Below are 26,601 nucleotides of genomic sequence, written 5' to 3'. Positions count from 1 at the left end.
ATCTACGGAGCACTCCGGCGGGAAGGGTCTTTGGCGGGGCTTAATTGCTTATTGGCAGTGGATCTGGATTTTCTCGAACAGTCATGTCAAACCCGTGACTAGTACCATGGGCCTTCCAGGGCTATGCACGCACGGTACAAAGGTAAGATTAGGTAGGTACTAGCTATGATAGGTCCCTTTAGAGATGGGTATGGAATGTAACAGACCTGCGCTTTGGACTTCCTTCCTACCGTAGACGAGATTCATCGATCGTGTTTCATCGTACCTGCATTTAGAAAGAGACCATCATCCACAAGATCAAGTAATGTGGAAGCTTGATTACTTCGATTGGGCGGGGTGGCAATATTTGGTATATTCCAGGCCGTTGACTTCATCTGCAAAGTAGGACAAATAACAGTCGATTTACCTAATTTTCAGATACCGGGTTCTGACCCATCCGATCCAGCCAGGTGAGACATCCAGAAATTGTGGCGTGTACCAATGTCCCACCCCCACTTCCTATTTCCTCGGGTGGTGATTAGCGTCTGAGAGCCCAAGGAACGATGGGTATTATGCCAGGAACACAATGGCTCTGTCACTGCGACGGAATCAGGCACGAGTGGCCGTGGCAATCACATGGAATAGAGGCTCGAGGCATTAAATTATAATTTAAGCGAAATGAAATCCGGAACTCATCTAAGGTCCGAAGATATTGGAAAAATCACTAAGAAGGATTCCAAGGATGAGTGAATGCCATGTGCACTATGGATGCCTAGGTTTCTATCGCCCTCAGGAACGGGGGAAATCCTGTCCAGATCCACGGGAGCCCTGGAGAGCAGTTCGGCGATTCCAAGGTTGGGCCAGGCGAAGTCCGGGGTACCTGTGTACGCCCCACCTGAAATTGGTGAAACTACCTAGATGGATCATATTGGATTCCAATGTTTATATGTTACTCCGAGATCCTATGTACGGATACTACTTGGCTCATCTAGAGTTCGTTGAAGAAGATAGTATCTATTCTCCAGAGTCGTCTTATGTGCAGTCCCTCCGAGTCTATTGAGGCGCTTTCTGCTTCCTGCTATACAGCCTGATTGTATGTCCAGCAAAGATTGATTTGAAGAACACTCTAGTACAAACACAGATACTGCTTTGTACAAAATGAACAGGCAACACATTCGAGTTCAAGCCCGTGCAGATACTCATCATTTCTACAAGACAGCTTTGGTCTTGCTATAACCACTTTCTGAAGCTCCAGGCCACTCTTCCGGCAATTCCTGCACCAAGAACCTCAACAAGGCCGCGGTTACCTCCGCAGGCTTCTCAAAATACAAGAAATGAGCTGCATCAACTGTGACCTCCGTCAAGTTTGAGCAAGCCTCTCTCATGCCTTCCATAAGCCGCGACTCCTTTGTTTCACACACCAAATCCCATTGAGCATGCACGAACAGCACTGGCTGTTTCAGCTTTCTCTCTCGACTTCCATTATATTCCGCATTGCGTTTATGATGCAGATAGTAGGCAGAGCCTGACCAGAACCCTGTCTTCTGCATATCCTTGGTGAACGATTCCAAGACATCGTCTGAGATAGGCGCAGGTGGCAATACATCCACACTCGGGGGCTTGGGGAGGCCATTCATCCAGCCAATTTTGCGTACTTTGGATGTTGGGGTAGGAGCACTTCGATTCGGTTTGGTGGTTGTCTTTTGCGCGAAGGCTTTGCAAACACCAGCGATATCGCTGTCAAACCATGCAACTGCTTTCTCGAAGTTCTCTTCGTAATTCTTCATATAATCCCATTGACCATATTCGTACTCATCGGCTGGGTAGATCTCACGGTTGACAAAAGGCAGGAATCCATCCCAGCCCAGCTCGATAGTCGAGTATGGTACACACATGCTCACCAGCGCCTTGACGGCTTCGGGGTGCTGGACGGCGACTGAAGATGTCACACCGGAACCCCAATCATGGCCAATCCAGACGGCTGCCTTGCGACCGGTGTCGGCTAACAGAGCCATCATACCCTCTACAAGAGCTTCTTGGCAGTAGTCATCGGCCACGCGACGAGCAGTCGATTGGCCATAGCCGGGCATGTCGGGAGCAACGGCTCGGAAGCCGACCAAGGCGAAAGCCTCTAGCTGGGCCTTCCAGGTGATGGCAGTAGCAGGCCATCCGTGGATAAAGAGGATCAGTGGGCCGTCGGTCGGGCCAGTAGCCAGGTAGTGGATCTTCTTAATACCGCCGGCATATGTGACTTCGTGATGTTCGATAGCGCTCATGATGATAGGCAAACCAAGATCTTCTTTCCTGGTTAATTGAAGAAAAGAAAACAAATGGTGGGCTGTACTGCCTTTTTGTATTTGCCAAATGAGACAATCATGTCAGATCAGGCTGCCCATTACCTACTGGCTGTGGAGAGCTAACAAGCTACGTGGACCCACCTGTCACACTTGCGCATCCTTGGGGCCGTAACATGTTAAAAGTCCCCGAGATCTCGGGATGATTACCATGTTTCGGCTCGGGATTTGGCGGTGCGATCTTAGAAGGACTGCATAATATTTTTATTCAGCTTGGCTGCTGCATTCGAAGATCTGAAAACGCATCCATTACTGCACGTCCATCCTTGGAGCCGTAACTTGAGCATATTAAAGTCCCCGGGATCTCGGGACGATTACCATATCTCGGGGTTGGATTCTTGAGACGTTTTGAAATATTTTGAGGCGTGATCTAAGAGGTACTGCATGCTACTAGAGTTTAGCTTGGTTGCTACACTTGAAAATCTAAAAATGTGTTCGTTACTGTGTGTTTGTTTATATGGCTATATTCGTAGCAAGCAATGGCTCCCGAGGTCGAAGCATCATAAAACCTTATGAATGTACACAAAGAGCCCGAGAGTCTGTAGCAGATCGCCAAAAAAGTTTATTTACACCCATGACACAATTCTGCCAGATCCAATGTGGGGAGTTTCAAGGACTTTACACATTATGGCTCCATGCTCCAATTGGCAGTCAGGAACTAAGGGAGCTTTATTTCCAAGGTGCTACCTCTACCGTATTGTGTTCAACTGGTAGATCAATAATCACATGGTATAGACAACACTTGAGGTGGATATCGAAGAAAACAACTCGGAGGGGTCCATTGATCATCAGCGGGGTTGAAAAACTATGGCCCACTATTACCTGTGCCTCTGTTCTGGCACCAAAGATGGAATTTCATGTGTATTCATTTGCTCCAAACCAGCTCGTCACCCCCCCGCCAATCATTATATTTTCTCGAATTGGTTTCCGATCAGTTCAGCGAAGGACGTTCCTCCTCTGAAGCATGGCGTCCATTAAACCTGATCTCACGCTCATCTACAAAAAGGTCGACCACCTCGAAATACCTATGGATCTTTACTTGCCGAAGAACACAATCAATGCACCAGTACTATTATGGTTCCACGGTGGAGGCTTACTGTATGTTCAATAGTATCCTTAAACAACATACTTGCAGAGCTGACGCTAGTTTAGCCAAGGATGCCGGGACATGATAGCCCCTCATATGAAGAATGCAGTTCAAACATACGGTTTTGCATGCATATCTGCAGACTATCGCCTCGCACCCCAAGTCGAAATCAGCGAGATCCTAGAAGACGTTATAGACTGCGTTATATTCATCCGCACCCGTCTCTCGGATTGCCTGGGGCAGGGCGTTGTAGATGCGAGCCGCCTTGCTATCTCCGGCAGCTCAGCGGGCGGGTACCTCGCGCTCCTCGCTGCTCTGGTCCTTAAGTCCAAACCCCAGGTGGTAGCTCCAATCTACCCCATCACTGACCCGCTCGGCACCTTCTTCACCAAGCCCCAGCCTCTGCCAGTTGGCAGTGATTCTTCGGAAGCAGATCTGGATCTGGCTCGCTTGGGCTTCTTTCTTAATCCGAGGTCGACTGTGGTGGCTAACAGTAGCGAAACATCACCTCGGCGTCATATGTATGCGTATATGCTGAAGACGGCGAGTCTGGCCCGGCTGTGGGGTATTTTTCCTGGTGATGAAGGTGCCGTGGCTCAGTGGCGGATTCCTCGTACAATTAAAATGGGCGATTTCCCACCGACCTACCTCATACACGGGATGGACGATACGGCTGTTGGTGTGGAGCAGACGGATGAAGTCGCGGGAGCGATCTTAGGAGATAGAAACCCGGTGGTTTATGAGCGACCTAATGGGGAAGATCATGAATTCGATCAAAGGGAGCGGTATGAGAACCCAGAGCTTTATGAGTTCATTATGCGGTATCTCAATTAATGCGGCATTTGCTGGGACTTGACAGATTGTGTACGATAGAGGAATTGCATTCCCATTTGATTATATGGCCGGATAATAGAATGGATCGCTTTCAATGAATCAGTCGGTATTGTTGGTATCTCAAGGCTAAGTAACAATGTACTTCATCATATCAAGCACAAATAATGCTCAAAAAGTCTCAAGAAATCAGTTTCTCCATGTGGGATGATTCACTGATATCTTCGCCCTTCAGTAACACTGTCAAGACCTCAATTGGCGGTTCCAATCCCATGCGCGCAGCACGGCGCCAACGGTCCAATCGACCTATACCGACGCATGGCTAAAAACATGTTAGGATATCAAATTAACAAAGATAAATAACAAAATATCAATGACATACTCCGTAATCAATTGACAGATCGAAGTTACGAAGGATCTTCTCCTCCAACTTCACATCAGCCTCGTGAACTGCGGCGCTGTTAGTTGGTGCGCATCCAGCGTTCGCAAGTATGTCGCCCGACTCACTTCGAACTGGCTTCCAGGCCCCTTCTTTCTTTTCCCAGTATTTATTCAGATCCTTTTTTGTCAAGCTCAAGGCAAGTTTGTCTTCTGCTGGTTGGGGGTCTTTGCGACTCGGCGAGGGCTGCTGGCGGACGACTAATTCGGTGACGACGGGGGTTGTGGATTCGGAGGCTGAATCAATCTGCGACTCGATGGCATCGGGTTTGGATTTCGCTGGGAGATTCGCTGGATCATCGAGTTTCTTCCCTTTGTGTAGAGTAGTAGTCTGTTTAGCTGATGGCTTGGTGACTCGGGATTGGGAGCCGAAGGAGATGGTGGACTGGGCGGCGGCGGCGGCACGACGACGAGGAGGCATGATGGCGATGCGATATAACTAGAGGGTTTTTTGCGACAAAATTCGATTCATAAAAAGTGTACTGGAAGAGGGAGATATGTCTTGATCTGGGGGCTGGAGATGGCAAAGGTTGGGGAAGTTTAAAAAGTGGTGGAGCGATGTGATGTATTAACAACCGCAACCAGCCAAAAGCTTCCTTGGTACGAAGGCCCATGGTACGGAAATGATCTATAGAGCCGGAGGATTTATAGTACGATGCATTATTTCTTTGTTTCCTTCTTTGTTTTATTGTCCATCAATGTCACATTTGTATGGGGGTTTAAGACGTTATCAATACATATTTAGAACTTGACTCTTGTTATCTGAAATGATGACGTGCAATGTTTCGATATCTCCTGACTTGTACCACAATCACGATCACGATCTATAGTTGGTACTTTGTGAATATCTCTCCGAACTTGTCAACATGGGTTAAAGTTTCTTTTGATTTAAATAATATTAATTAATTCATTCCCAAATGTTAGATCTTATTGATTTCAACTGAATACATTCCACTGCAATCTCTCCCTTCTCTATGTATCGAGGCTCAAGTTAGGCTCGGCGGTAAAACGGGGCTGGGATTCGCCCTTTCACCATTCCTATTTCTCATTCCCCCACACATGCACCCATTTAAGCTACCTCTGCGATTCCCGACCTCCACATCCTTCCCCCCTACTTCCTAATCTTCCGACGAGATACGACATCTATCCTCAAATCGGGGCTTAATTCCCCTAGAGGCAAAGAGAAATTCAACACTGCCCGCATCGATCCATATGAACCGTGCGACAGGGTCCCGGTCTAGCTCGCAGGTTCCCCACAACTTCATTGCGCCTCAGCCGCGTGCCCATGGTGCTGCAGGTGCAGTAGAATCGAGATGGCCGCCTTTGTGCGTGTTTCAGGTCCGGCAAATGGCAATTTTTTGATCGGTTACCCCGGGATATCTGCGACGATGGTAAGCGCCCTCCTCCCTCCCCCTCCCATCATCCCCTCCGGCCGCTGCTGTGAGAAGGGTCAACCTCGCCAAACCCTCGACCATCGGACTGATCAACTCGTTACTCCCAGCCTCGAATCGAGGGCAAAGTCGAAATTCGTCCCAGTATCGGCATATCTGCGCCAGTCAATGTCTCCCTTGTCACTATTTCCCTCCTCCGCCGTGAAACCATCCACCCCACGGCTGACTCCGTAGCCAAGAAACGCTTGGCACCACCTCGCAAAGAAGTCGCAGATATTGTGGGGAAAGAAATGTTATTATTTAGATGCCCCGCCGGTAAAGAACACGAAGAAATTATCGCGATGGACTTGCCCTTTGTACTATTCATCCCGTTCGGTCGTGGGGGCCGAGATGCTTCGCGCCGGGTACCACCCGCGAGCTTACAATTGCCCAGTCGCACTGCCGAGACATTCTACGAAATGGTTGTTATGATTCAACAAGGTCATTCAGAACAACGAAAATACACTTTCCCCGTACCTATCGCCCGTTATGATACCCTCTCTACCTTTGGCATGTATAATCGCCCAGAGTCCGCCGAACGAGTATCAGATCATCTAGTCACACTAGCTATCTCACTACCCCGATGGTCCTACGGCCCCCTCGATCCAGTCAGTGTTTATGTGAAACTGTCTCCAAATCAAGATTGGATGGGCAAAGCTCGCAAGGTGACCATCGGCAAGATCACCATAGGCATTGACGAAGAAATCATCTACAATCATGAAGGCGATGAGCCTCAACGAAAAGTCAAGACCTTGGTCAAAAAGACGGACTCCATCGGAGTCAGGTTACCCGCATCTGGGTATCTTACAAACATGGGATTGGTTTTCCCCGCCAAGGACATGCGGGACTCAGAAGGCATCCTACCACGCAGTCGTACCGCATTCCCCATGTACGGCGTGAGTGGATTCACAACGACTGCTTCTCTTTATAAAATCGAATACTATCTAACTGTTCGGGTGAGCTCGCTTCTTTCTTCATTTGTCTCTTTTTTGTTTATTCAGGAGATCTTGAATCATTCTTAAACCCAAATTAACAATGACAAAGGCCCATTTGACATCCGCCCGAGATATTACAATACGGCAACCAATCGTGGTTTGCCCACTCGACCATGCGGGCTGCAAAGAAGAAATGGAAGCTATTGAACAGGCAGCTCGTGATGCAGCACATGTCAATCCAGACAACCCAATGCTGCCACTCCCCTCTATCGTTCGACCAACTGATCCCAACGCTCTCAGCCATATTGGCGTTGCTATGGTCGGTACCCAAAAGAAGCTCCTGATTGATTGAAAGACCATGTCCATACGATAAATCGATCCTATGCGTCTGCAATCATCAGTCTTGAACCGTACGACAGGTGCAATAATTGATTCTCGGCACCAACACAGACTGGGGCACCAACATAGCCAGATCGAACATAACTTGAGACTAGGTGAACCCAATCCCGATATCTAGGGCTCTAGTCAAAGTCGAAAAGCCTCCCACACCATTGTCACGTCTTATGATTGCATATAGTCTGGAGTTTGTTGCATGCCATTTACGGGAGTTTTTCTCATTTGGCTTGGAAACAAGGTGTTACGGCTTTTTTGTGTCTCAGGGGGCTTTGTGAGATATCCGGTCTGCACACGAGACGCGCTCTGCTTCTACTGAGGCATACCATTTGAACCTACTATAGTAGTAGGTCACCTGTTTGAAGATTTAGCTGTGCTTTTGCATTTGATCTAATCTAGTTTACGTTTTGTTGATACCTAGGTAGACTCCAATGTAAATTTATTCGCATAATATTACACACTTATTTGGTTATTTGGAGAACCAGATGTCGTTGACGTTCATATGCAAGTAAGCAGGGCGAAGAAATCTGCACAGTCTCTGTCCATGATGGGAAACTGACTGTCCCTTCAAATGTTGATTTCTGCCCAATTGTTCGGGTTGGATGTGCAAGGCCTCATAGTGGGGGTGTCAAATAGCATCGGCTATTTAATCTCCAAATATCCCATCGCAAGGCTCAGCATATTCGAGTCGACTATATCTACTTGAGTCTTTGTCTGCTTCTCCTCTTCAATATCATGCAAACATTCTTTTAGAATCTGGAGAACAGCTTGATACTGCCTCGAAGCGGGACCAAAAGTGTCGAGCGCATTTTCAAGACTGTTTGAGATCTGCATTTGCACTGTTAGAATAAATGCTTTAAGTCCATGCGGACTTTTATGACATACTTTTCGTAGGGCATCGTTATAATCCCTTCTATCTGAAGACGGCGCATCCATCAAAGCTGTTGGCAATACGGCGAAGGGGCAAAATATCCGAAGCTTATCATGCGGCAACATCCACAATGCCGGTTGGTTATCTTATCTTCGTTATCGATAAGCCCCAATTTTCTTGAGGTCGGGCCTCATCGCAGCTAACTCTTCGAGACCGTGCTATTCATCTCCCTTCAGACAAAGCCCATCCCAATCACAATGGCTGACGCGGACGAGGATGTCATCAATACTTCTTCCGCGGGTGCCGCCCAAATGGACACTGATCTGTCCGACGAAACTCAGGACTTTCGCCTGTTGAGTCACCTCAACTTGTACGAGATTCTAATTCCTCATTCGTGCACCTCATATTAATAAAGTTTATCGCATAGCCTCAATGATTCAACCTCCTCAAGCTTACCGAAGCGTGGTGAGAAGGATTTCGAGCCCAATCCGACCGAGTTCCAGGCCGATGTCTTGTCCGCCTCCCGTCAAGCGATGCACAATGCGCTAGCCCATCCTCGCATTCATAACCCCAAGACCTGGGTAATAGGCTTCTACGCGCCCGATGGACCTATGCCGCCACTCGATCATGTTGAGACGTCTAAGACTGTCGGAAAGGGAATAGGCGTGCCGCAGGACTCTTGCGTGTACATTCCTAATGCGAAAGGCTCAACTTTTCAGTCTATTGGTCAAGCAGATCGGTGGAATCGACTGTGGTTATTACCCGAAGAAGCGATATATATGCTTGAGAGAGGAAATCTTGACATCAGGTGGCCGTCTTCTTCGTCAACCACTGCGGAAGATGAAGAAAATGAGATTTCTATTCCGATGAGCTTGCAGGCAGCATACTCATGCTTCATGGGACACGCCGGTCTAACGCTGGAAAGATACTCCGTTTACGCAGCCCTGAGGCGATTAGGCTATACAGTTCTAAGGGCCCCTGCCTGGGACGACTCCGCAAAACTAGACCACACCAATACCGAAGTGGACATAGACGCATATACCCAGCCTACACATCGCGGTCCCGGCCTCAGTGGCATCTTGGCCTGCATTTCAAATTGGATGAATGATCCCTTTTCTACCGCATCCCCAGCAGCTGGTCCTCTAGTGGGATGCGGCATACATCGAAGCCATAGTAAGGCCCCCTTCGACCTACACTCGTTGTCCAAGCTAATCTTTTTCTTTAGACGACGTATATCGCAAAATGGCACTTATCCCATGGTACGATCCTGCCCTTGCACCCCAGCGAGACCCGCTTGATACAACGGCACCCTTCCGAGTCGTTTTACACGTCTACAAGCCTGGAACGACAATAAAGAAATCTGCCATTCCACCACCGGACTTCCGTATCGCAGTACTGAGTACCCGTGAACAAACTACTATTCCAACTTTGCCTGAGTTAAGTGCCCTGCTGCAAAGTACTCCTCTTGATCCACCGCGTGGCGAAAAAATGGAGCGCATGATGTATATGCGTGTACGACATGGATATCGGAATGTCGTTCTGGCTGTTGTGGATCAAGGCGTTACTAGCTTTTTGCGCATTGGAGATGCTGCATTCGGGAAAGAGAAGCTTTTCGCTGCTAAGTATGCTCCGCGTGGTACGAAGAATAATGGGTATTCCAAGCCAAAGAGGTGATGATTTACTTGATTATCTGCCTTATCATTCGATTGATTGAAAGTCAAAAGTGGGGGGGCGACTTTTTCTTCGAGCATGAGCTGGCTTCCGGCAATTCTGCTACATTGCAGCTCTAAAGAATGTTTTGATATCGATCATCCCAAAGCAAGGTCCTTCGCCCTGGGATCTTTGTCCTCGGGGTGCTACCAGAATGCACCACAATGATTCAGAGACAAAGATGGAGAGTGACCTCATCATCTTCTGCCCAGGCAAGCATTGAAGTAATCTTGGAACAAAGTTATAAATAGTCGGGCTTCAAGACCCTCATGAAAACAAGTACAAACAGATACCACGATGAAATTTACTACGATGACATTTACCATTTATCACAGAAGCATATTTTGGTTGTATACATCCATGGATTTCATTTATCATATCGAACGTTATCCCTGATCTATTGGGCTCGGGTTCACAAAACCACTCTGCGAGCATTTTCTTTCCACGAACATTCCATTCATTCATTCATTCATTTAGAACAGTAAAAAGACCGATCCCCCTAGAATCGATACATCTCACTTCGACTCCGTGCTCCGTCAAATACACACGTATTGTCTAGAGGCACGTACTGCCTAGTCAATACCTTGAGTGATTCCTGTGCAACCAGCCCCCCAGCTAAAGATGCGATATTATGTAACTCCCCACCCTCAGCCCGACGCACTTCCTGGATAGCATTGTCGATACCTTCCAGCGCAGATTTTTCAACAGCGGCAGGATTACCGAGTGTCAAAGTTGTCAAAATCCGGTCTCTATGCGCGATCCACAGTCCATCATCGTCGACAGAACTTCCATTATGCAGCGCGGGATTGCTTTGGATCTCATCAACGACAGAATCAAGAATCTGACATGCGATGAATAACGACGCCAAGGATTCAGGGATTTGAAGTCCACTCCGTACGGCTTTGAGTAAAGCTGCATCGCTATTGTTGCTGATCTGGGGAATTGCGCGCCCGCGCACAACCTTGATGTGAGCAGCATTTTTGCAGAAAACCTCAACTTCACGGTCCAGGATTGGACTTGTGCGTCCGAGATTGTATTCTAATTGACGGATCGTTGCTGTGACTTCTTCCACGTCTTGGCGCGCTTTCTTCTTATAGATATTCTGCAAGGCGACGTAGTCTGCCGACTTGGCCTTCATATCAGGCAAAGAGCCCGGGAGAGGAAGAACGTTATGTGTGTTATAGAAAGTGCGAATGGCGGATGCGATGATCCAGAAATCGGCCGATCCGGTTGTCAATTGATTGCATTGTGGCATTTCGAAGATCTCGCGGATCGAGCTGCGGAGGCTGAATGGGGATATAGTCTTCACCACGGCAGCAACGGCTTCATCAAAGTTCTCTTCGCCTCCTTCAGCATTTTCTGTGCGTGCATTGGAGCGCACGAACTCGCGGAACTCGGTCTTCTCTTTGTAGTTGCTTGGCACATTTCCTTCGTGCGACTGTTTCCATTGCTCGAGGAATTGAAGCAGGAGAAAAAGGTAGGGTACATGGCCGTGCTGATGGTCATCCATGATTTCCAGGTTACCCAGCGAAGCAACGGCGCCGGCAAGTTCGGGCCATGGATGCAAGAGACGTAGGTCTTGTGTTGATTCCGGATCAGGATGAGTTTCCACAATGGGGAATTCAGATGGAAGCTGGAGAGAAAAGGTGACATAGAAACCAACGGAGTGAATATATAGCACAGGGATTTCAAGCTTCTGTGCTTTCTCGCAAAGGGTCTCGAGAGTGGAGCGCTTAGTTGGCCCGGAAATAATGACCAGCTTATGACGCGGAAGAAATTCTGCGTCGCCAAGTAACTCGGTAATTGACTAGATACACGTGTGAGAATTTTATGTCTTGAAATATGAACAATGAAGCATCTGCAGTACAAATTCATACATACCTTGGAATATGAGTAGCCTTGCACATCAGGATTCAACTCCCGTAGTAGGCGACAAGTCTCGTCAGCTCGCGATTTCCCCAGAGATGCCTCTTCAAGAAAAAAGTTAACACCCAGATCAGCTTCAGTGACAATTGCTGGATCGACAATGGTAAAGCCACCGATGCCTGGGAGCACGAGGTTCTTGAGAGCCTCTACGCCTGCGACGCCCGTCACGCCAGTGCTGCTTGAACCTAATGGGCCGTCGGAATTCACCAGCAACACACGTGCATCTTCTAATGCTTGTTGACCGGTGGCTGCCCACAATCGCAGTTGGCGATCATATTTCCGTTCTTTGGATGTCGGTCCTGATAGGGCCGCGGGGGAAGGAGTCGACCATGGTCTTGATAAGGTTGGCGATGGCGGGGGAAGAGAAGTAAGAAGAGGAAATTACCACAAACCCCAGTTTTGAAAATCCGCGCGGTGTCACTGTTTACGATGCTCCTTTCTTAAATCGGAGAGGGACTCTTTATTTCAAGTGCCCCGTTTGCAAGACGTTGGGTGAGGAATCAGTTGTTTCCCTCCAGAATTGAATGTTGTTGATGTATCTGCTTGACTAAGCGATGGGTAGCCTTTACGCCTGATATATCGGGCATCGACTCCCTAACAACCTAAATAACTAGTTAGCTCCAGTCAACAAGCATCTACTGATGTTTCCCAGTAACCACATGGGCTCTAGCCCCCGGGCGTTCAAAAATCGTGAAAAAATGAAAAACCAATAGTATTGAAAATATCTTCAATAAAGAATCCAATAAATGATTAACGTTCTTTCTAGAAAGACCAGTGGAGTACATATCCACCTCACTAGCGCCCCGAAGATCTACGAAACGGTTACATGAGGAATTTTCAAGGCGCGAACTTAGTTATCAAGATTAAAATTCAAGGCTTTATTAGTCCAGCCTCGTGCCAGTCATGGCTACTATTTGCCTTTCAGCTCCTCTCGGGTTAATTTTCACCATTGCAACCCCCGAATAAGAGCGAGCTCCATTCGGAGAAAAGCAAAATATCAATAAATGACTAAAGCGTGCATCTCCTTGCATGGAGAATAGTTTGGCTGGTTCAATTCACTCCACCGACCATGTACCGCTATGTGTTACGTAGCAAAGATTTGCAATGTTTGATTGTTTTTTCCCGGCCTTGATTTCAGGCCTATTTCAATAGGTGCTGATGATCCGAGCCTTGTGAAACCAATCGATCTTGTATGCTGGGCACCCGCAGCTAAAGATCTACACCCTTGTTAGCAACACAACATCCCGCAGTCCAATTTCAACATATAAGGGGCTCGAATTCCCATGAAAAGTTCATTCTGTCACACTATCTTTATCTTCCATTCAATTGTCCATTTTGAGATCTTGCCGCCGCAATGCATGCCTTTTTATCCTTCGCCGTCCTAATCGCTGTCAGCACCCAGTCCATTAGTGCAAGCCTTACAGGTCTCTATCGAATTCAAACGACCAATGGCCAGGAGCTTATCTTAACCGGGCAAGGAGACAATAAGGCTCCAAAATTCGAAAAGCCATCAGGGGCCGGTACGCAGATTTGGCAATTTGAGGATGAGGGAGATGGTACCACATTGATTCAGAATTTGCCAACTCATGAATACATCGACTGCCGATCGAGTTCTTGTTTGGAGTCCAAAAATGCCCAGCGATTCCACGTGGAGTCTCTCAATCCGAACGCGAATCGATATGTATTCCGGGATATTTCGCACAAGAGAGCTCTGCGTGCATCTACTCAGAATGGGATTGAGATGGCTGATTCGAGTGAGAGCGATGAGGGCTTCGATGTCATTCGAGTGGAATTCTGTGAGTTTAGAACAGGTCCAAGAACTTGTCTTATCTGAGATTTCTTTGCTAATGTGAGGCGGGTCATAGAGTGCTTTTACCTATACTGGTAGGTCATATTGAAGGGATCCCTACATAATTGGAATATTTATAGACCTCGCTATAAACTACGCTTAGATAGGTAAACTTCCAACGAAGATAGCTCAAAGCTTTCCCAAACTCAGTTCTACATTGTTCCGCTAAGGTTCACAACGTGTAGATTTCGAAGGCAGGTCTAAAGATCTGTAATATGAGGGATCTGGGTTTCGTACTTGGGCGTCAATGTCCGACGGGAATCCATGATCTCCATCTCAGTCGTGGATAGTTGTGCTTTTGCGAAATGCTGTGCCAGATGATTTACTCGCTCCTGCCAACTGTTCATTGTAGACCCGCAAAATCCACAGCGACACGAGAAAAGGGGAGTATCTGTTCGCCAATTGGTAATATTGGGGATTTCCTTCAGCGGAGGTGTTGTACCAGGTGATCTTTGCGACTGAAGGCTCGCGATTCACCAGCACATGCTATGTGATTATGAGTGTCAAGATGCTGTTTGTCGGGCTCTAGATGATCGCAATAAATGCAACTCTTCTGCCCAGATGGGGAGATCGTAGTTCCATTGCCCGGAGCGCAGACCCAGAGATTTACGTCTAGATGGATGGATTTCTCGTGACGAACCCAGTCGTACTTAGCCTTGAACGTGGCACCACAAAAGGTGCACACAAATATACGACCCTTGTCATCTTTGTATTTCTCGACTCGGTTGGCTCGACGATACCTGGAACGCTGATTTGTGTCTGGCTCATTATATGCTTGGTCGTCTTGGGTACCACTCATTGCTTCCTGGCCTAGAGTTTCACTGCCGGAAAAACCTACAAGAGAAACTCCATCAAAACCCCCTTGGACCCTTATATTGACCTTTACCGCTTAGTATACTACCGCTTAGTATACTACCGCTACATAGTTCCATAGTACATAGTATGTAGACTGGCAAGTATAATCATTGGTCCAGAGCTAGATTTTACGAAAAATTACAATGAAGTTCATTTATTTTGCTAAGTAAAATCTAACTTAACCAAAGCCAAAAAAAAAGTCCCCAAAAAATACCAAATGAATGGAAAAAGTCCAAAAAAGGAGTGTGGTGCCACCGAGGATTACAATTCTGTTTGGATCTATACGGAAAAAAAGCAAAAAACCTACAGAAATCCCCTGTAACTACTAGCAAGTTAAGTATGGTACTAATCAAACTAGAACGCGAATTAGCAAAAGATCAAATAGCAAATTGTGGATGGGAAACACGGTGAAGCCTATCTCTAATTAGGTACGATATCAAACCGAAGATCCCAGTATCCTGCCCCTGAGTCGACACGTACAACCCGATCAACCCGATGTGTGTGCCGAGGGAAGGCGTAGCGTAGGATAGTTCTAACTAGGTAGCCAATCTGAGAGTTCATCACCGCCTTGAAAAAATGGTTTCCATGATTGAATTCGAATTCGCCTTCAAGGTTCATTAAATCTGAAGACGTTGCGCCTCTGAGGCCACTATATGGTGGACAAAGATATGACTCACGGTATCAGTAGTACCTTCGGAACGGTGATAGAGCGCAAGAATCGCGGATACTATATCAGATTCAGGAGAGACTAGGGAATTTTGCTCAGTGCCAACAAGGTTAAAAACCATCATACCCTGGCCAGTCCGATACTCACGTGCACCGATTCCGTCACAGTAGTTAACAATCCAGCGTGTGAGCTCAGGTACATTCGGCATTCTCCACAGGCCGCTCGGATCCGTAGGGTCGTCAGAAAGACCGCCGCCCTCAGGTGTAGCACGACCGGGAATTCGTCTAGATTGAATGTTAGCTACTTGAGAGAGAGTTCCATAGTAAAGCATGGCATATGTATTTGCCCAATCCGACGGGCTTCGATTTTCAGCGATTGTAGCCCTCCGAGCATGCCTTCGAGCGGAAATGACTCAAAGCGCCTACGAGGGTCCCAGCGACGGTCATCGCGAAAATTTGCCAGTCGGCGGAAAATGTTAGGCATGGTGAAGATTTCAATATACTGATATGATAGGAAAGGATGTGCGGGCACGAAGAAGAAGAAAAAAAGATCTCTAAAGAGCTAAAGTTTCTTCTCTTATATAGACTTGAAGCAGCCACTAGGGCACTCAAGACCGTCGTTCTTTGAATTCTTTGCTAAATGTATTCGAAGTAAATTTCAAAGTCTTCAAGTTTGAAACGAATCTTTCCCGAGAATAGAACCAGGGGAGTTTAAAGGCATGTATAGATGGATACATCAAAGAACGCTTATCAGCCACTATCTCTACTTACAGAGCAAGAAGGACCTCGAACCCGTTCAACGCTACTCCAAAGAATGATGTCTTTGAGTCTTGAAACTTTCATAGAAGAGCTTGTTGGTACTCGAATGACAAATAGCTAGGGCTTCTGAGTAATATAATCCTGTCATGAAATTAAAATATGAAGTAAGTAAAACTACAGACGTCATAACCGAACCCATGCTCCATCCCATCTCTGGCCCGAGCTCCATCAATGAGATGAACTATTTTGCTATCGTGAGTTTCATTGACGGACCTCACAAGCAAATCAAAGGCGTTAAATTCCCTTTCTACCACTTTGTACGTGAAAGCCGTCTCATAATGTACCTCATCAATACTAATATGAATCTTAGGTTGATGTCCGCAATGTGGCTCGATACCAGAGCATCCAAGCTAGAAAACAGTCAATGCATCTGACCCAGCCCCTTAATCGTGATCGTACAAGACTTGTCAAATCTGTAGACCCATCTGTGCTGACACAAGTATTAGCAGCGGCGCAGGAGTGTATATGGAGAGGACTATTGAATAGCGCAGTGAACCTTGAGGAGTTTACTAGCGGGTGGATCAATGGTAAGTTCGGGGCTGACATGACGTTCCCGGGTCACTGGAAACAAAGGGTCGCGCAAATAAGGCCTTCGCTCAGTAGAGTCGATAACGTATGTTCGCTCGATGTCAGAGCTCTTCGTCGTCATCTTTGTTATCCTCGTTATTTTTAAGTCGCTTTTTCGCTTCAGCTCTATCGAACTTGCGCGACACCACACAGCGATGATGATCACGCCTAAGACATTCTTGTCGTAACCTCGAAACACGACGTTTAGTGCCTGTTGGTGCTTGATTTGAAGATAATGACACAGATGTAGGTTGAGGTGTTTTTATTGATGAAGCCCTTACTACGTCACATCGGAAAGTCTTATGCAATCGACCTATGCAGGGACGTGAACGTACGTGGTATGAAAAAGTTATCGACAAGGTACTCGGCAAACTCGTCGATAATATTCATGGCTGTGTCTTTTTCCCTAGGGCTCCACGATGAGAAATTACGAAAGTAGGGAAAAACTTGAGAGTAACCTGGAAGGGCTTCGCGCTTATCTTCCAGTGATAAAACCGTGTGTATGGAAGTAAAGAAGTAGTCGAGGAAGTCATCCTTACACTGAATGCGTTCAAAGGTTTCATTTCTAAGGACAGCCAGTTTAAACCGCCCTTTTGATGTACGCACAGGTGTATATAGTCGATCAAGGTCTTGAACAAGCTTCGTGCTCTTCCACTCTCTTCTGGTGTTAGGGACAGTCGATGGATGGCGGCGATGTACAGTGGCCATTAAAAGATGAAGCAAGGACGCTTGGGAATTTGTTCTGCAACAGAAAGGATGATCTGCGGCGGGTCGATTGAGCGAGACCACAAGCATTAGTTCAATGTTAGCTGTTGATCGGATCAATATTTGTCCCGAGGTGTACATCCAGCATTGTATACACTGAAGAGGGGAATCCTGCCTGTATCAGAAATGGGATAAGGTAACTCTGAGCCGGGTAGCACCTTGCTCACTGGCAGTCACTGCACAGTAGAGCCCAAGGCATGTAGCTTCATTCTTGAGGTTTCCTCGAGCGTATCCGAGGTCATCCTCAGGAAAGTTGCACCCATTCCCATGCGCCCTTGTTAGCGGCTTCGATCAGAATGTGCTCTTGGTCGTAGTAAAATGTTGGAGGCTACTGAGCTCCACCTTTTCCGTTTTCTAGGAGAGGGTCCTCGGCTACAATGTTTCCAAAACTCGCGCTGCGGCCATAGCATGGGAATTCAGGAAGGTGGGATTATGTTGATTTAAAGACTAGTATTGTGGATGCTGTCAACTCTATGCTATCGACTGGTGTTATCCAATGACACTAAGGCTTTGTCTACTAGTTCAATTTATGTCATTAACCTCTCTTTGAAGATTGAAATAGAGGCTTATAGTTAGATGTACTTATTTGAGTGGCATCTCAACCGGCTTTGATCCCTATTTAGTTCGCTCGGTGTAAACTTCCAGTCTTGTTTCCCCAACTTTTTCTTTCTCACCAAATAAGTTCAATCCACCCCGCACTGCCCAACGCCAATGACGCTATAGTGCAGGTCCAGCCTGGGGAATCCATTTTCCAACCAAGTAAATCAAATTCCGAGCGTGAAGGGGGTCCCTTTTTAGCTCTGGAAAAGAACCGTGTTGACACATCCATCGTCCCATATGGGTCCACGGCTCCTCCCTACACTTTTTTCCCTCTCACCCTCCACCCGGTTCTCCCTCCCGATCTTCGTACCCCGCCTCCGATCTCTTCCACGCCCACGCATATACACCTCTCCCTTTATACCCGCATACCCGTTACCTCGAGCCCGATTTCTATCCACAATGTCTGACGTTGAAGCTGCTAAGCGCGCGGCCGCTCAGACCGCCGTCGCAAACCACTATCCCAAGGATGCTCGCTGGGTTGGTATCGGCAGTGGCTCTACCATTGTCTACGTCGTTGAAGCTATTAAGGCCCTCGGTATCGATACTAGCGCCACTCGGTACGTGCCTACGGGATACCAGTCGCGCCAGCTGGTTGTCAGTGCTGGATTGACTGCCGTTGAATTCGATGCTCTTCCCGCTGGTACAGTGCTCGATGTAGCGTTTGATGGTGCGGATGAGGTCGACGATGATCTGAACTGTATCAAGGGAGGCGGTGCCTGTCTTTTCCAGGAGAAGATCGTCGCTATGCAAGCGAAGGAATTCATTTGCGTTGCTGGTGAGTTGTTCCGTTTGTTTTGACTATACCGGAAGGTTTTCTTTACTACGTGACTCATGCTAATGATTTTCTTTTTCTTCTTTATAGACTCGCGCAAGCTCCAGTCGCGTCTCCTTACCAACTGGAAATATGTTCCTATTGAGGTCGCTCCCATGGCTGCTTATCGTGTCTTGAATAAGCTTAAGGAGCTCGGCAGTGTTGACCCTGTTATCCGAACCAATCCTGACCCGAAGGAGGGCCCGCGCAAGACAGACCAGGACTTTTTCCTCATCGATGCTCCTTTCCCCATTATGCTGACCCAGTCTGATATTGTGGCCGGCAAGGTTTCGGGCCAGGATGGTGCTTGGGAGGTGAATGACTTGTCTAAGAAGATTAAGGAAATTGTTGGAGTTCTTGAAGTTGGCATTTTCTCTGGGTTGACTGGACCCCAGGCCTCTGCTGCTGGCGGTGTTGGTGGACAGCGACCTGTCGCGGCGTACTTTGGTATGCCCGATGGCTCTGTGTCAGTACGAAAGGCTTCTTCATGAGGTAAATAGACGAAATTGGGTTTCGTTCCTTTTGAATTTGCTTTGTTTTTAGATTTCGATCTGATTAACGACCTATATAACACAGATGATACCAAAATTGTTCTCCCAATTCTTATAGAGAGAGAACTAAAATTGAAGAGATTCGTATGTTTAATTTGATGATTCAATTGGCTTATTAGACTTGGTACTTGGTATCAAAAAAAGACTTCATGTTTCCCGTTTTCCTTGAATTTTTAATTATTTCGCACCTTTGCCCTTAGCCTCCGTTTCACTGAGCTCGCGCACGAAGATCTTGACCACCCCTTCGGCGACTCCATCTGTCCCATCTTCAAAGCCAGGGCTCACTGCAATAGCCAGATACTTACCACTGCTGCTGAAATCAACAGAAGAGATACTGGATGGATATTTCTGATATTGACGAATTCGGCGCTTAGCAATTCCATCCCACAGCGCAACGACACCATCACCGCCGCCTGACGCAAATGATCCATGTACAGGGTGGAAGGCAAGTGCATTGACGGGATACACGACGTCGACTCCATCCTCACTTGTTTGGCGATGACACTTGAAAGCATACTTACGCGCTTGCGATTCAGGCGAGGGGTCAAACCACTCAACTGCCACACGACCCTCAATACTAGATGAAGCGTATCCAGTATCTCCAGGCATGCAAGCCACGCAACGCGTCATGAATTTCAGACTGCTTTCACGACTTTGCCAAGGCTCAACTTCCACCCGGTTTCCATTGGTTGATGTGCTATCAGCCTGTGCGGTGAGGACAGCCAATGCCTTCAGGTCGTAGATCTCTAGGGAACGAGATGCCATTGCCACAACCAGCTTGGTTGATGTGAGGGAAATGGAGAAAGGTTTCGAGGGAAGCGGAACAACGACAGGTTGAGATTCGGTGTTGGTGCCTGCATCGGTACGGTGAATATGGAGTGTGGAATCCCAGGAACCAGAGATGATGATCTGGTGTTCGCGGCTATACACGACGTTTCGCACGCCAGCCTCATGGCTGCTAAGCACTGTTTGTTGTCCGGTATTGATATCAATTCTGTGAAGTTTGTTAATTATGTCTTTTATGAAACCACGAGAGCTCCAAGCCTCTTCAAAGCCCATGATCCACTCACTTTCGTACATCCCAGTCTAACCCAGCGGTATAAATCTCGTTCTCGGTATTGCCAAAGCATACATCTAGCACGGGTGCGCGGTGCTCAAATGCTTGTAAAAGTTTTCCCTCGCCCACGGTACCGTTTTCATCGCGCAGGTCATAAAGGTACACGTTCTTATCCCATGACGCTACAACAATCCTTGTGGAATCGGCCTCGGGGGAGAACTTCAGCGCAGAGATAGCATCGGTCGGCGGATTATTGAGGATAAATTGATCTGAGAAGTGTCAACCCAAGTCAAACGGTTAATTTTATCAGAAATTGAATTTACTCACTGGATGACGACATCTTGGGCAAGCTGTAAATGCTACGACAAGATCAGATCTCAATGTGGTTGCAGCTTTACACACCGGTTCGTTTTCTGCCAGCGCATACCGCCCATTCCCCGCGCTTTGCCTGATAAGAAAAAAGCATCTCGTTCTTGAGCTGTAACTTACCTCTATCGCATGGGGTAGATTTTTTATATCTATTCGTCTCAAAGTGTCAATATGCCCTTCGCTCAGTTGGTTATTGGATCACCTGGAGCTGGGAAGTCTACATATTGCAATGGCATGCACCAGTTCCTAGGTGCTATCGGCCGGAAATGCTCCATTGTCAATCTTGACCCCGCCAATGACAAGACTTCATACCCTTGTACGGTGGATGTGCGCGACCTTGTCAAACTAGAAGAGATCATGGATGAAGATCATCTAGGACCTAACGGAGCTACACTATATGCGCTTGAGGAGTTGGAGGAGAATTACTCATGGCTAGAGGACGGACTGAAGGAACTTGGGGGTTTGTCACTACTCAATCTCAAACAATAGACCTTGGTATACTGACATCGTTCTCATAGATGATTATGTTCTTTTCGACTGTCCAGGCCAAGTTGAGCTTTTTACGCATCATTCATCGTTACGAAATATCTTTTACCGGATTCAAAAATTAGGCTATCGTGTTAGTGACACCTGCTCTCCAAGAACAATAAAAACAGGCCTCTAACTGATTACTTTGGATATACAGTTAGTAGTGATTCATCTCGTCGACTCATACACCCTCACACTTCCATCAATGTACATATCCGCCCTCCTCCTATCACTCCGCACAATGCTCCAACTCGACCTCCCACATCTTAATGTCCTGACAAAAATCGACAATCTCTCCAACTACAACGACCTCCCCTTCAACCTAGACTATTACACAGAAGTGCAAGATCTCTCCTATCTCGTCCCACACCTAGAAGCCGAGTCTTCCCGCCTTGCACATACCAAATTCGGCGCTTTGAACGAGGCCATCATCAGCCTCGTGGAGGAATTTGGACTCGTCTCCTACGAGACACTGGCCGTTGAAGATAAAAAGAGCATGATGAACTTGCTTCGCGCGATTGATCGTGCATCGGGATACGCCTTTGGACCTGCGGAGGGCGCAAATGATACGATCTGGCAGGTTGCTATACGGGAGGGAATGGGGGTCTCGGACGTACGAGATGTACAGGAGCGTTGGCTGGATGCAAAGGATGAATATGATGATATGGAGCGGGATCAGTTAGAAGAAGAAGCACAGGCGAGAAACGCAGCATACAAGGATTCGAACGGCGACGGCGACCTGGATGATTTCGATGAGGACAAGGAGATGGCGGACTGGTCATCGAATCCTCCTATGGCTGATAGTGGTATCAAAGTGCGCCGCAAGAATGAAGGACACACTACCTAACTTAACTTACCAAAAAATGAATTGAAGAAACAATGTATAATATCAAATATCTATGTCTTCAACAGTATGGGTATCATTATCATTAATTGTACAGGGTAATCCACGCAGCTCAATTCAACAGCGTTAGAATTCGAGAATTCAGTCATCATCAATTGCCATCTCGTCCTCACTCTGATCCACAATGCTCTGCACAGCAGCTCCCTGTCCCTCCTCACCATCAACATCACCAGAAATCATACTCCCCAGAACCCCCTTCTCTTCAACCCCTCGTACACGCACAATCTCCCTTCTCGCCCGTTGAATCGCATCCTCCTGAGCCTTCTTCATAGTCCCCGATACTCTTAGAACGCGAAAAACACATGCTCGTTCCCTCCCTCCATTCGGCCGCTTTTGTCCCGCGTCACCACCATTCGCAGGAACATGAGACATATACGTGAGCGCAGACCAAACAAGACGGAAAGACGCACGCGGACAACGGAGAATAATAGTTGAGGTAGCGGGGGAAAGATATTTCACTGCGCTCATTGAATTAGTAGTTGCGCGCAACTAGGTGTTTGAGGGACTGATATGGAATGGATGGATATATGGATGGATAAATGAGGTGCGACGTACCGTTTATACCACCTGCAGAGGCACCGCCTAGTTTTCCCGACACCCCAGTCTCCGTATAGGTCGCTTACTTGTTCGCGAACCATTTTTGCGAGGAGACCTGGTGTTAGGGCGTCGGATGTTGGTGAGTGGATGGCTAGTTGTGCAGGGGTGGATTTGGCTTTGGCTTTGGGATCGGCATTACTGGAGGGCCATGTTGCTGGGTCTGGGTATAGGATGTCGATGAGGAGATAGCGGTTTTTCAGACGGACCATTGTATCTATTGGAAATCTGTGTAGTGTGTTGGGAACTGGGAAAGTGAAAGACAGAAATTAGGCACGAAATGAGATGGTTGCGATAAGATAAGGAATTTGAATTTGACTGAGCCGCCGCACCTGCGTTTTTGCTTCTAGCTGCGGACATCGAAGGCTTCACTCAAATGATAAGGGTTTTTACGATGTAAATTCCCAGCTACCTTACTATCCGGGTTGTAGGTTATGAAGGAAGAATTATGTATCTAATGGCAATACAGGCTTATATTCATCATGCAAGGGCATTCATTAAGTCCCCGGAGGTCTAGTCATCTAAACAAAATTAATCAAGAAATCCGTAGCTGGGCATAAGCACCATTTTCCTTCATTGCAATGGCAAGCCTTATTTTTGTGTACTTGCGGCATTGTCCGTAAAGGCCGGGGTCACCCATCGAGGGGTGTTTGTTGCAGGTAGAGAACTGCTTCAGACAAAAATAGAAAAAATAAAACAAATGGATCATCCATCCAAACTCCACCATCCTCCAATTAGAGGATGAACTGTATGCCACCAGCGGACGGCGCTGCAAATCATGAACAAAATCACAGGTTGACCTCGACACGGCCCTCGGCACCACCCTTCTGGAGAGTGGGCAGGAGGTAGGTGATGTCGTCCCAGGGGTGACGGTAAAGACCGGTACGCAGACGCTTCTGGTCCAGGTAGTGAGCAATGAGACCGATGCTGCGGCCCAGGACGAAGAGACCGTTAAGAACACCCATGCGCAGGTAGTCCTCAGCCTCCTCGGGAGTGAAAGCACCGCAGTTGCGGAGCAGGTCAACGAAACAAACAGCAACACAACCGTCAACGTTCAGGATCAGGTTGTCCTTCTTAGAGGTGGTGACTGTCTCGACGGCAATGGCGTAGTCGAGCAGCTTAGTGTTGGGGAAGTGCTTCTTGGCGAACTCCTTGACAAGCTCGACACGCAGATCGGGGTTGTTACGGGACTTGACCTTGTGGCCAATACCGGGGATGAGCTTGTTGGCCTTGCGGGAGGTGTCAACAAAGTCACGGGGGCTCAGGCCTTGGTCAAAGGCCTTGGTGAATTCCTCGGCGGCACCGTCCAGCGCACCACCGAAGCGGGAACCAATGGTCAGAAGACCGGAAACCAGAGCACTGATCAGATCCTTGCCAGCACGGGTGGTAATGATGGTGTTCATGGCACCGGACACGGCAGGACCGTGGTCGGCAGTAAGCATGAGAACCATCTCCAAGAACTTGCTAGCATAGGTGGGGAGACGGCGGCGGAACCACAGCAGGGACATAACACCACCAATTCCGATATCCTCGCGGAAGACATCGGAGATGGGCATACCGGCGTAGAGCAGCTCCTGGCCACGGTCGTCGGAGATGGTTGAGATGAAGGCAGCGGGCTTACGGACGAGACCCAGCTCCTGGGCCCATGAGTAGTCAATGGGGATCTTGGGGACAACGGGCTCGGTAGCGGGGACAATGTCGCCCTTGGCGACCTCAGCGTCATAAACGGCCTTCAGAGTCTCGGGGAGATCCTCGAAGGTCTCGGGGACGTGGATGCCAGCCTCACGCATAGCGGTGTTCTTGTAAACAGCAGTCTCGAGCTGAGAGTTGGCAGAGGCACCGGCGTGGCCGAATTGAACCTCAGTCTTGAACATGCTAGCGCAAGTACCGATGGCCCAGGCAACAATAGGCTTGGTGATGGTACCGTTCTTGACGGCCTCGATTACACGGTACTCCTCAACACCACCGACCTCACCGAGCAGGACGAGGATCTTGCACTCAGGCTCAGCCTGGTAGCGAAGCAAATGGTCGATGAAAGTGGTACCAGGGTAACGGTCACCACCAATGGCGACACCCTCGTACACACCATCGGTGTTTTGGGAGATAATGTTATTCAACTCGTTGGACATACCACCGGACTTGGAGACGTATCCGACGGAACCCTTACGGTAAAGCTTGGAGGCGACGATGTTGTCCATCATACCACCAGTGTTACCGATCTTGAAAGCACCAGGCTTGATACCACCAACGGTGGCAGGTCCAATGATAGTAATACCCTTCTCCTTGGCAGCAACCAGGATCTCACGAGCACGCTGTTGAAATTCTAAATTAGCTTCCTGAATACCCAAGTAAACTTCTTCTGGTAGTCAATTGGTTGTCTACTTACACGCTCGGGGACACCCTCGGCAATGATAGCAATAGAGCGGATCTGGGGGAACTGCATCAATTCCATAGTGGATTGGTAAACGGAACGGGAAGAAGCGAAGTTGACGACAGTGTCAACATCGGGGTGCTTGGCGAAAGCTTTTTCAGTGTCTTGGTAGACAGGGAGAAGGGTCTCGCTGGTGCCCCAGTACATCTTGCTGACGAACTGGCCACCGAAGGTATAGATGATACCAGCAACGGAGGGAGTGGTACGCTTGCAGATGAAGTCAAAGTCGAGCATGCCCTGCACGGCTCGGGGTTGCATGCCACTATTACCAGTCAATTCTGCTATTCTTCTATTTCCCCGGAATTGTTGACAATTGGTGGGGGGAAGGAGGGGGAGGGGGTCTCGTGTGCAGGACTTACTATACGAAGCATCGTGTCTTGTTGTGGAAAAGAGCGTGGTTGGAAGGAGAGAGGGCACGGCTAGGAGGGCTGAAACGGGTGATGTTGTCGTTGGCGGACTGGGCGCCGGTGTTGGCAGCCGAAAGAGAAGTAGAGGGCATGATGAATCTGTAGGTGGGTTGGAGACAAGGTTAGGAAATTTTGCAAGTAGACACAACAATGGGCTAAGCAAGGGTATTTGCCATAGAAAAGAAAAAAGTGAATCGATGGAAGGAAGAAGCTGTAGAAACATACCTATTTGTGCAAAACACCCGCTATGTGGAAGGAAGAAAGATGGGAAGATCAAGAGAAGAAAGGAGCAGAAGAAAAAAAGCGCGGGGCCGAGTACTCGCAAGTACTCGCAGATACGGTGTACAGCTCCTCCCAGCGTACGCTAAAGCTCAACAGTTCCCCAAAGTACCGGGTACCAGCGATACTTGTGGGCTCCACTTGGGGGATCCACCAGTGTGAGGGTTTGGTGTATCTTACGTCGTATTACCGTATATTACGGACTTGACAGCAGGCAGATCAACCTCATGATAAATTGTACATACAGATATAGATGGATAATTCTTATGAATTTAGAGTAAATAAGTAGATCAATATTATGTTATACAGGATATTTATGCATAGATCTATATCCCCCAGATTATACTATATAGCGGAAGTATCCTATACCTCCACAGAGGCCCCCAAATGCACATGTGTGTTGTATACTTCAAGCGGTGTCTATCTATTCCTTCACGGCGGGTTTTTTCGCACACTAAACCACCTGGGCAGTGCTGTGGAAACCCTACTGATGTAGATCAATTCTGGCGGTGTCCAAAAGACCCAACAAGTTTCAAACCCAAATCCGACTTTTTGTTCTACGGTGTATGCACAATTTAAAAGTGTGCGGTAGGTA

At 47.8% G+C, this 26,601-nt stretch overlaps 14 protein-coding genes across 14 annotated transcripts; 6 read left to right on the top strand and 8 right to left on the bottom strand.

The window, feature by feature from the left end:
• Positions 1-1,187: 1,187 nt before the first annotated feature.
• Positions 1,188-2,255, bottom strand: N7478_012982 (alpha/beta fold hydrolase; the record flags this gene model as incomplete). The annotated part of the gene is made up of 1 exon (XM_056929192.1): positions 1,188-2,255. The coding sequence occupies one exon, from the start codon at positions 2,253-2,255 to the stop codon at positions 1,188-1,190; it is 1,068 nt and encodes a 355-aa protein (XP_056772554.1).
• A 1,042-nt stretch (positions 2,256-3,297) lies between these two features.
• Positions 3,298-4,254, top strand: N7478_012981 (uncharacterized protein; the record flags this gene model as incomplete). Its single annotated transcript, XM_056929191.1, has 2 exons — positions 3,298-3,431; positions 3,486-4,254. 2 exons carry the CDS (start codon positions 3,298-3,300, stop codon positions 4,252-4,254), a joined length of 903 nt encoding a protein of 300 aa, XP_056772553.1.
• A 178-nt stretch (positions 4,255-4,432) lies between these two features.
• On the bottom strand, positions 4,433-5,110 carry N7478_012980 (putative DNA polymerase delta subunit 4; the record flags this gene model as incomplete). Its single annotated transcript, XM_056929190.1, has 3 exons — positions 4,433-4,573; positions 4,634-4,701; positions 4,759-5,110. 3 exons carry the CDS (start codon positions 5,108-5,110, stop codon positions 4,433-4,435), a joined length of 561 nt encoding a protein of 186 aa, XP_056772552.1.
• Positions 5,111-6,002: 892 nt separating this feature from the next.
• Positions 6,003-7,406, top strand: N7478_012979 (arrestin C-terminal domain-containing protein; the record flags this gene model as incomplete). The annotated part of the gene is made up of 3 exons (XM_056929189.1): positions 6,003-6,080; positions 6,191-7,075; positions 7,164-7,406. 3 exons carry the CDS (start codon positions 6,003-6,005, stop codon positions 7,404-7,406), a joined length of 1,206 nt encoding a protein of 401 aa, XP_056772551.1.
• Positions 7,407-8,089: 683 nt separating this feature from the next.
• Positions 8,090-8,346, bottom strand: N7478_012978 (uncharacterized protein; the record flags this gene model as incomplete). The annotated part of the gene is made up of 2 exons (XM_056929188.1): positions 8,090-8,264; positions 8,333-8,346. 2 exons carry the CDS (start codon positions 8,344-8,346, stop codon positions 8,090-8,092), a joined length of 189 nt encoding a protein of 62 aa, XP_056772550.1.
• Positions 8,347-8,575: 229 nt separating this feature from the next.
• Positions 8,576-9,992, top strand: N7478_012977 (tRNA-splicing endonuclease subunit SEN54 family protein; the record flags this gene model as incomplete). Its single annotated transcript, XM_056929187.1, has 3 exons — positions 8,576-8,688; positions 8,746-9,491; positions 9,544-9,992. 3 exons carry the CDS (start codon positions 8,576-8,578, stop codon positions 9,990-9,992), a joined length of 1,308 nt encoding a protein of 435 aa, XP_056772549.1.
• A 535-nt stretch (positions 9,993-10,527) lies between these two features.
• N7478_012976 (uncharacterized protein) lies at positions 10,528-12,985 on the bottom strand (the record flags this gene model as incomplete). The annotated part of the gene is made up of 3 exons (XM_056929186.1): positions 10,528-11,835; positions 11,910-12,202; positions 12,964-12,985. The coding sequence occupies 3 exons, from the start codon at positions 12,983-12,985 to the stop codon at positions 10,528-10,530; spliced, it is 1,623 nt and encodes a 540-aa protein (XP_056772548.1).
• A 323-nt stretch (positions 12,986-13,308) lies between these two features.
• N7478_012975 (uncharacterized protein) lies at positions 13,309-13,788 on the top strand (the record flags this gene model as incomplete). Its single annotated transcript, XM_056929185.1, has 1 exon — positions 13,309-13,788. The coding sequence occupies one exon, from the start codon at positions 13,309-13,311 to the stop codon at positions 13,786-13,788; it is 480 nt and encodes a 159-aa protein (XP_056772547.1).
• A 1,487-nt stretch (positions 13,789-15,275) lies between these two features.
• Positions 15,276-15,656, bottom strand: N7478_012974 (uncharacterized protein; the record flags this gene model as incomplete). The annotated part of the gene is made up of 1 exon (XM_056929184.1): positions 15,276-15,656. The coding sequence occupies one exon, from the start codon at positions 15,654-15,656 to the stop codon at positions 15,276-15,278; it is 381 nt and encodes a 126-aa protein (XP_056772546.1).
• A 2,818-nt stretch (positions 15,657-18,474) lies between these two features.
• Positions 18,475-19,377, top strand: N7478_012973 (ribose-5-phosphate isomerase RKI1; the record flags this gene model as incomplete). The annotated part of the gene is made up of 2 exons (XM_056929183.1): positions 18,475-18,850; positions 18,938-19,377. The coding sequence occupies 2 exons, from the start codon at positions 18,475-18,477 to the stop codon at positions 19,375-19,377; spliced, it is 816 nt and encodes a 271-aa protein (XP_056772545.1).
• A 237-nt stretch (positions 19,378-19,614) lies between these two features.
• Positions 19,615-20,834, bottom strand: N7478_012972 (WD40 repeat domain-containing protein; the record flags this gene model as incomplete). The annotated part of the gene is made up of 3 exons (XM_056929182.1): positions 19,615-20,431; positions 20,508-20,763; positions 20,822-20,834. The coding sequence occupies 3 exons, from the start codon at positions 20,832-20,834 to the stop codon at positions 19,615-19,617; spliced, it is 1,086 nt and encodes a 361-aa protein (XP_056772544.1).
• Positions 20,835-21,034: 200 nt separating this feature from the next.
• N7478_012971 (GTPase GPN2) lies at positions 21,035-22,238 on the top strand (the record flags this gene model as incomplete). The annotated part of the gene is made up of 3 exons (XM_056929181.1): positions 21,035-21,323; positions 21,382-21,482; positions 21,549-22,238. 3 exons carry the CDS (start codon positions 21,035-21,037, stop codon positions 22,236-22,238), a joined length of 1,080 nt encoding a protein of 359 aa, XP_056772543.1.
• Positions 22,239-22,376: 138 nt separating this feature from the next.
• N7478_012970 (Rpp14/Pop5 family protein) lies at positions 22,377-23,101 on the bottom strand (the record flags this gene model as incomplete). The annotated part of the gene is made up of 2 exons (XM_056929180.1): positions 22,377-22,758; positions 22,851-23,101. 2 exons carry the CDS (start codon positions 23,099-23,101, stop codon positions 22,377-22,379), a joined length of 633 nt encoding a protein of 210 aa, XP_056772542.1.
• Positions 23,102-23,677: 576 nt separating this feature from the next.
• On the bottom strand, positions 23,678-25,819 carry N7478_012969 (uncharacterized protein; the record flags this gene model as incomplete). Its single annotated transcript, XM_056929179.1, has 3 exons — positions 23,678-25,201; positions 25,276-25,582; positions 25,680-25,819. The coding sequence occupies 3 exons, from the start codon at positions 25,817-25,819 to the stop codon at positions 23,678-23,680; spliced, it is 1,971 nt and encodes a 656-aa protein (XP_056772541.1).
• Positions 25,820-26,601: the final 782 nt, after the last annotated feature.

This window comes from Penicillium angulare (assembly GCF_028827245.1).
Source record: "Penicillium angulare strain IBT 27051 chromosome Unknown utg000012l_segment0_segment0, whole genome shotgun sequence".
In the NCBI taxonomy this organism is placed as follows: domain Eukaryota; kingdom Fungi; phylum Ascomycota; class Eurotiomycetes; order Eurotiales; family Aspergillaceae; genus Penicillium; species Penicillium angulare.
Note: the sequence above shows the minus strand (reverse complement) of the source record. Positions and strands in the feature narration are given on the sequence as shown.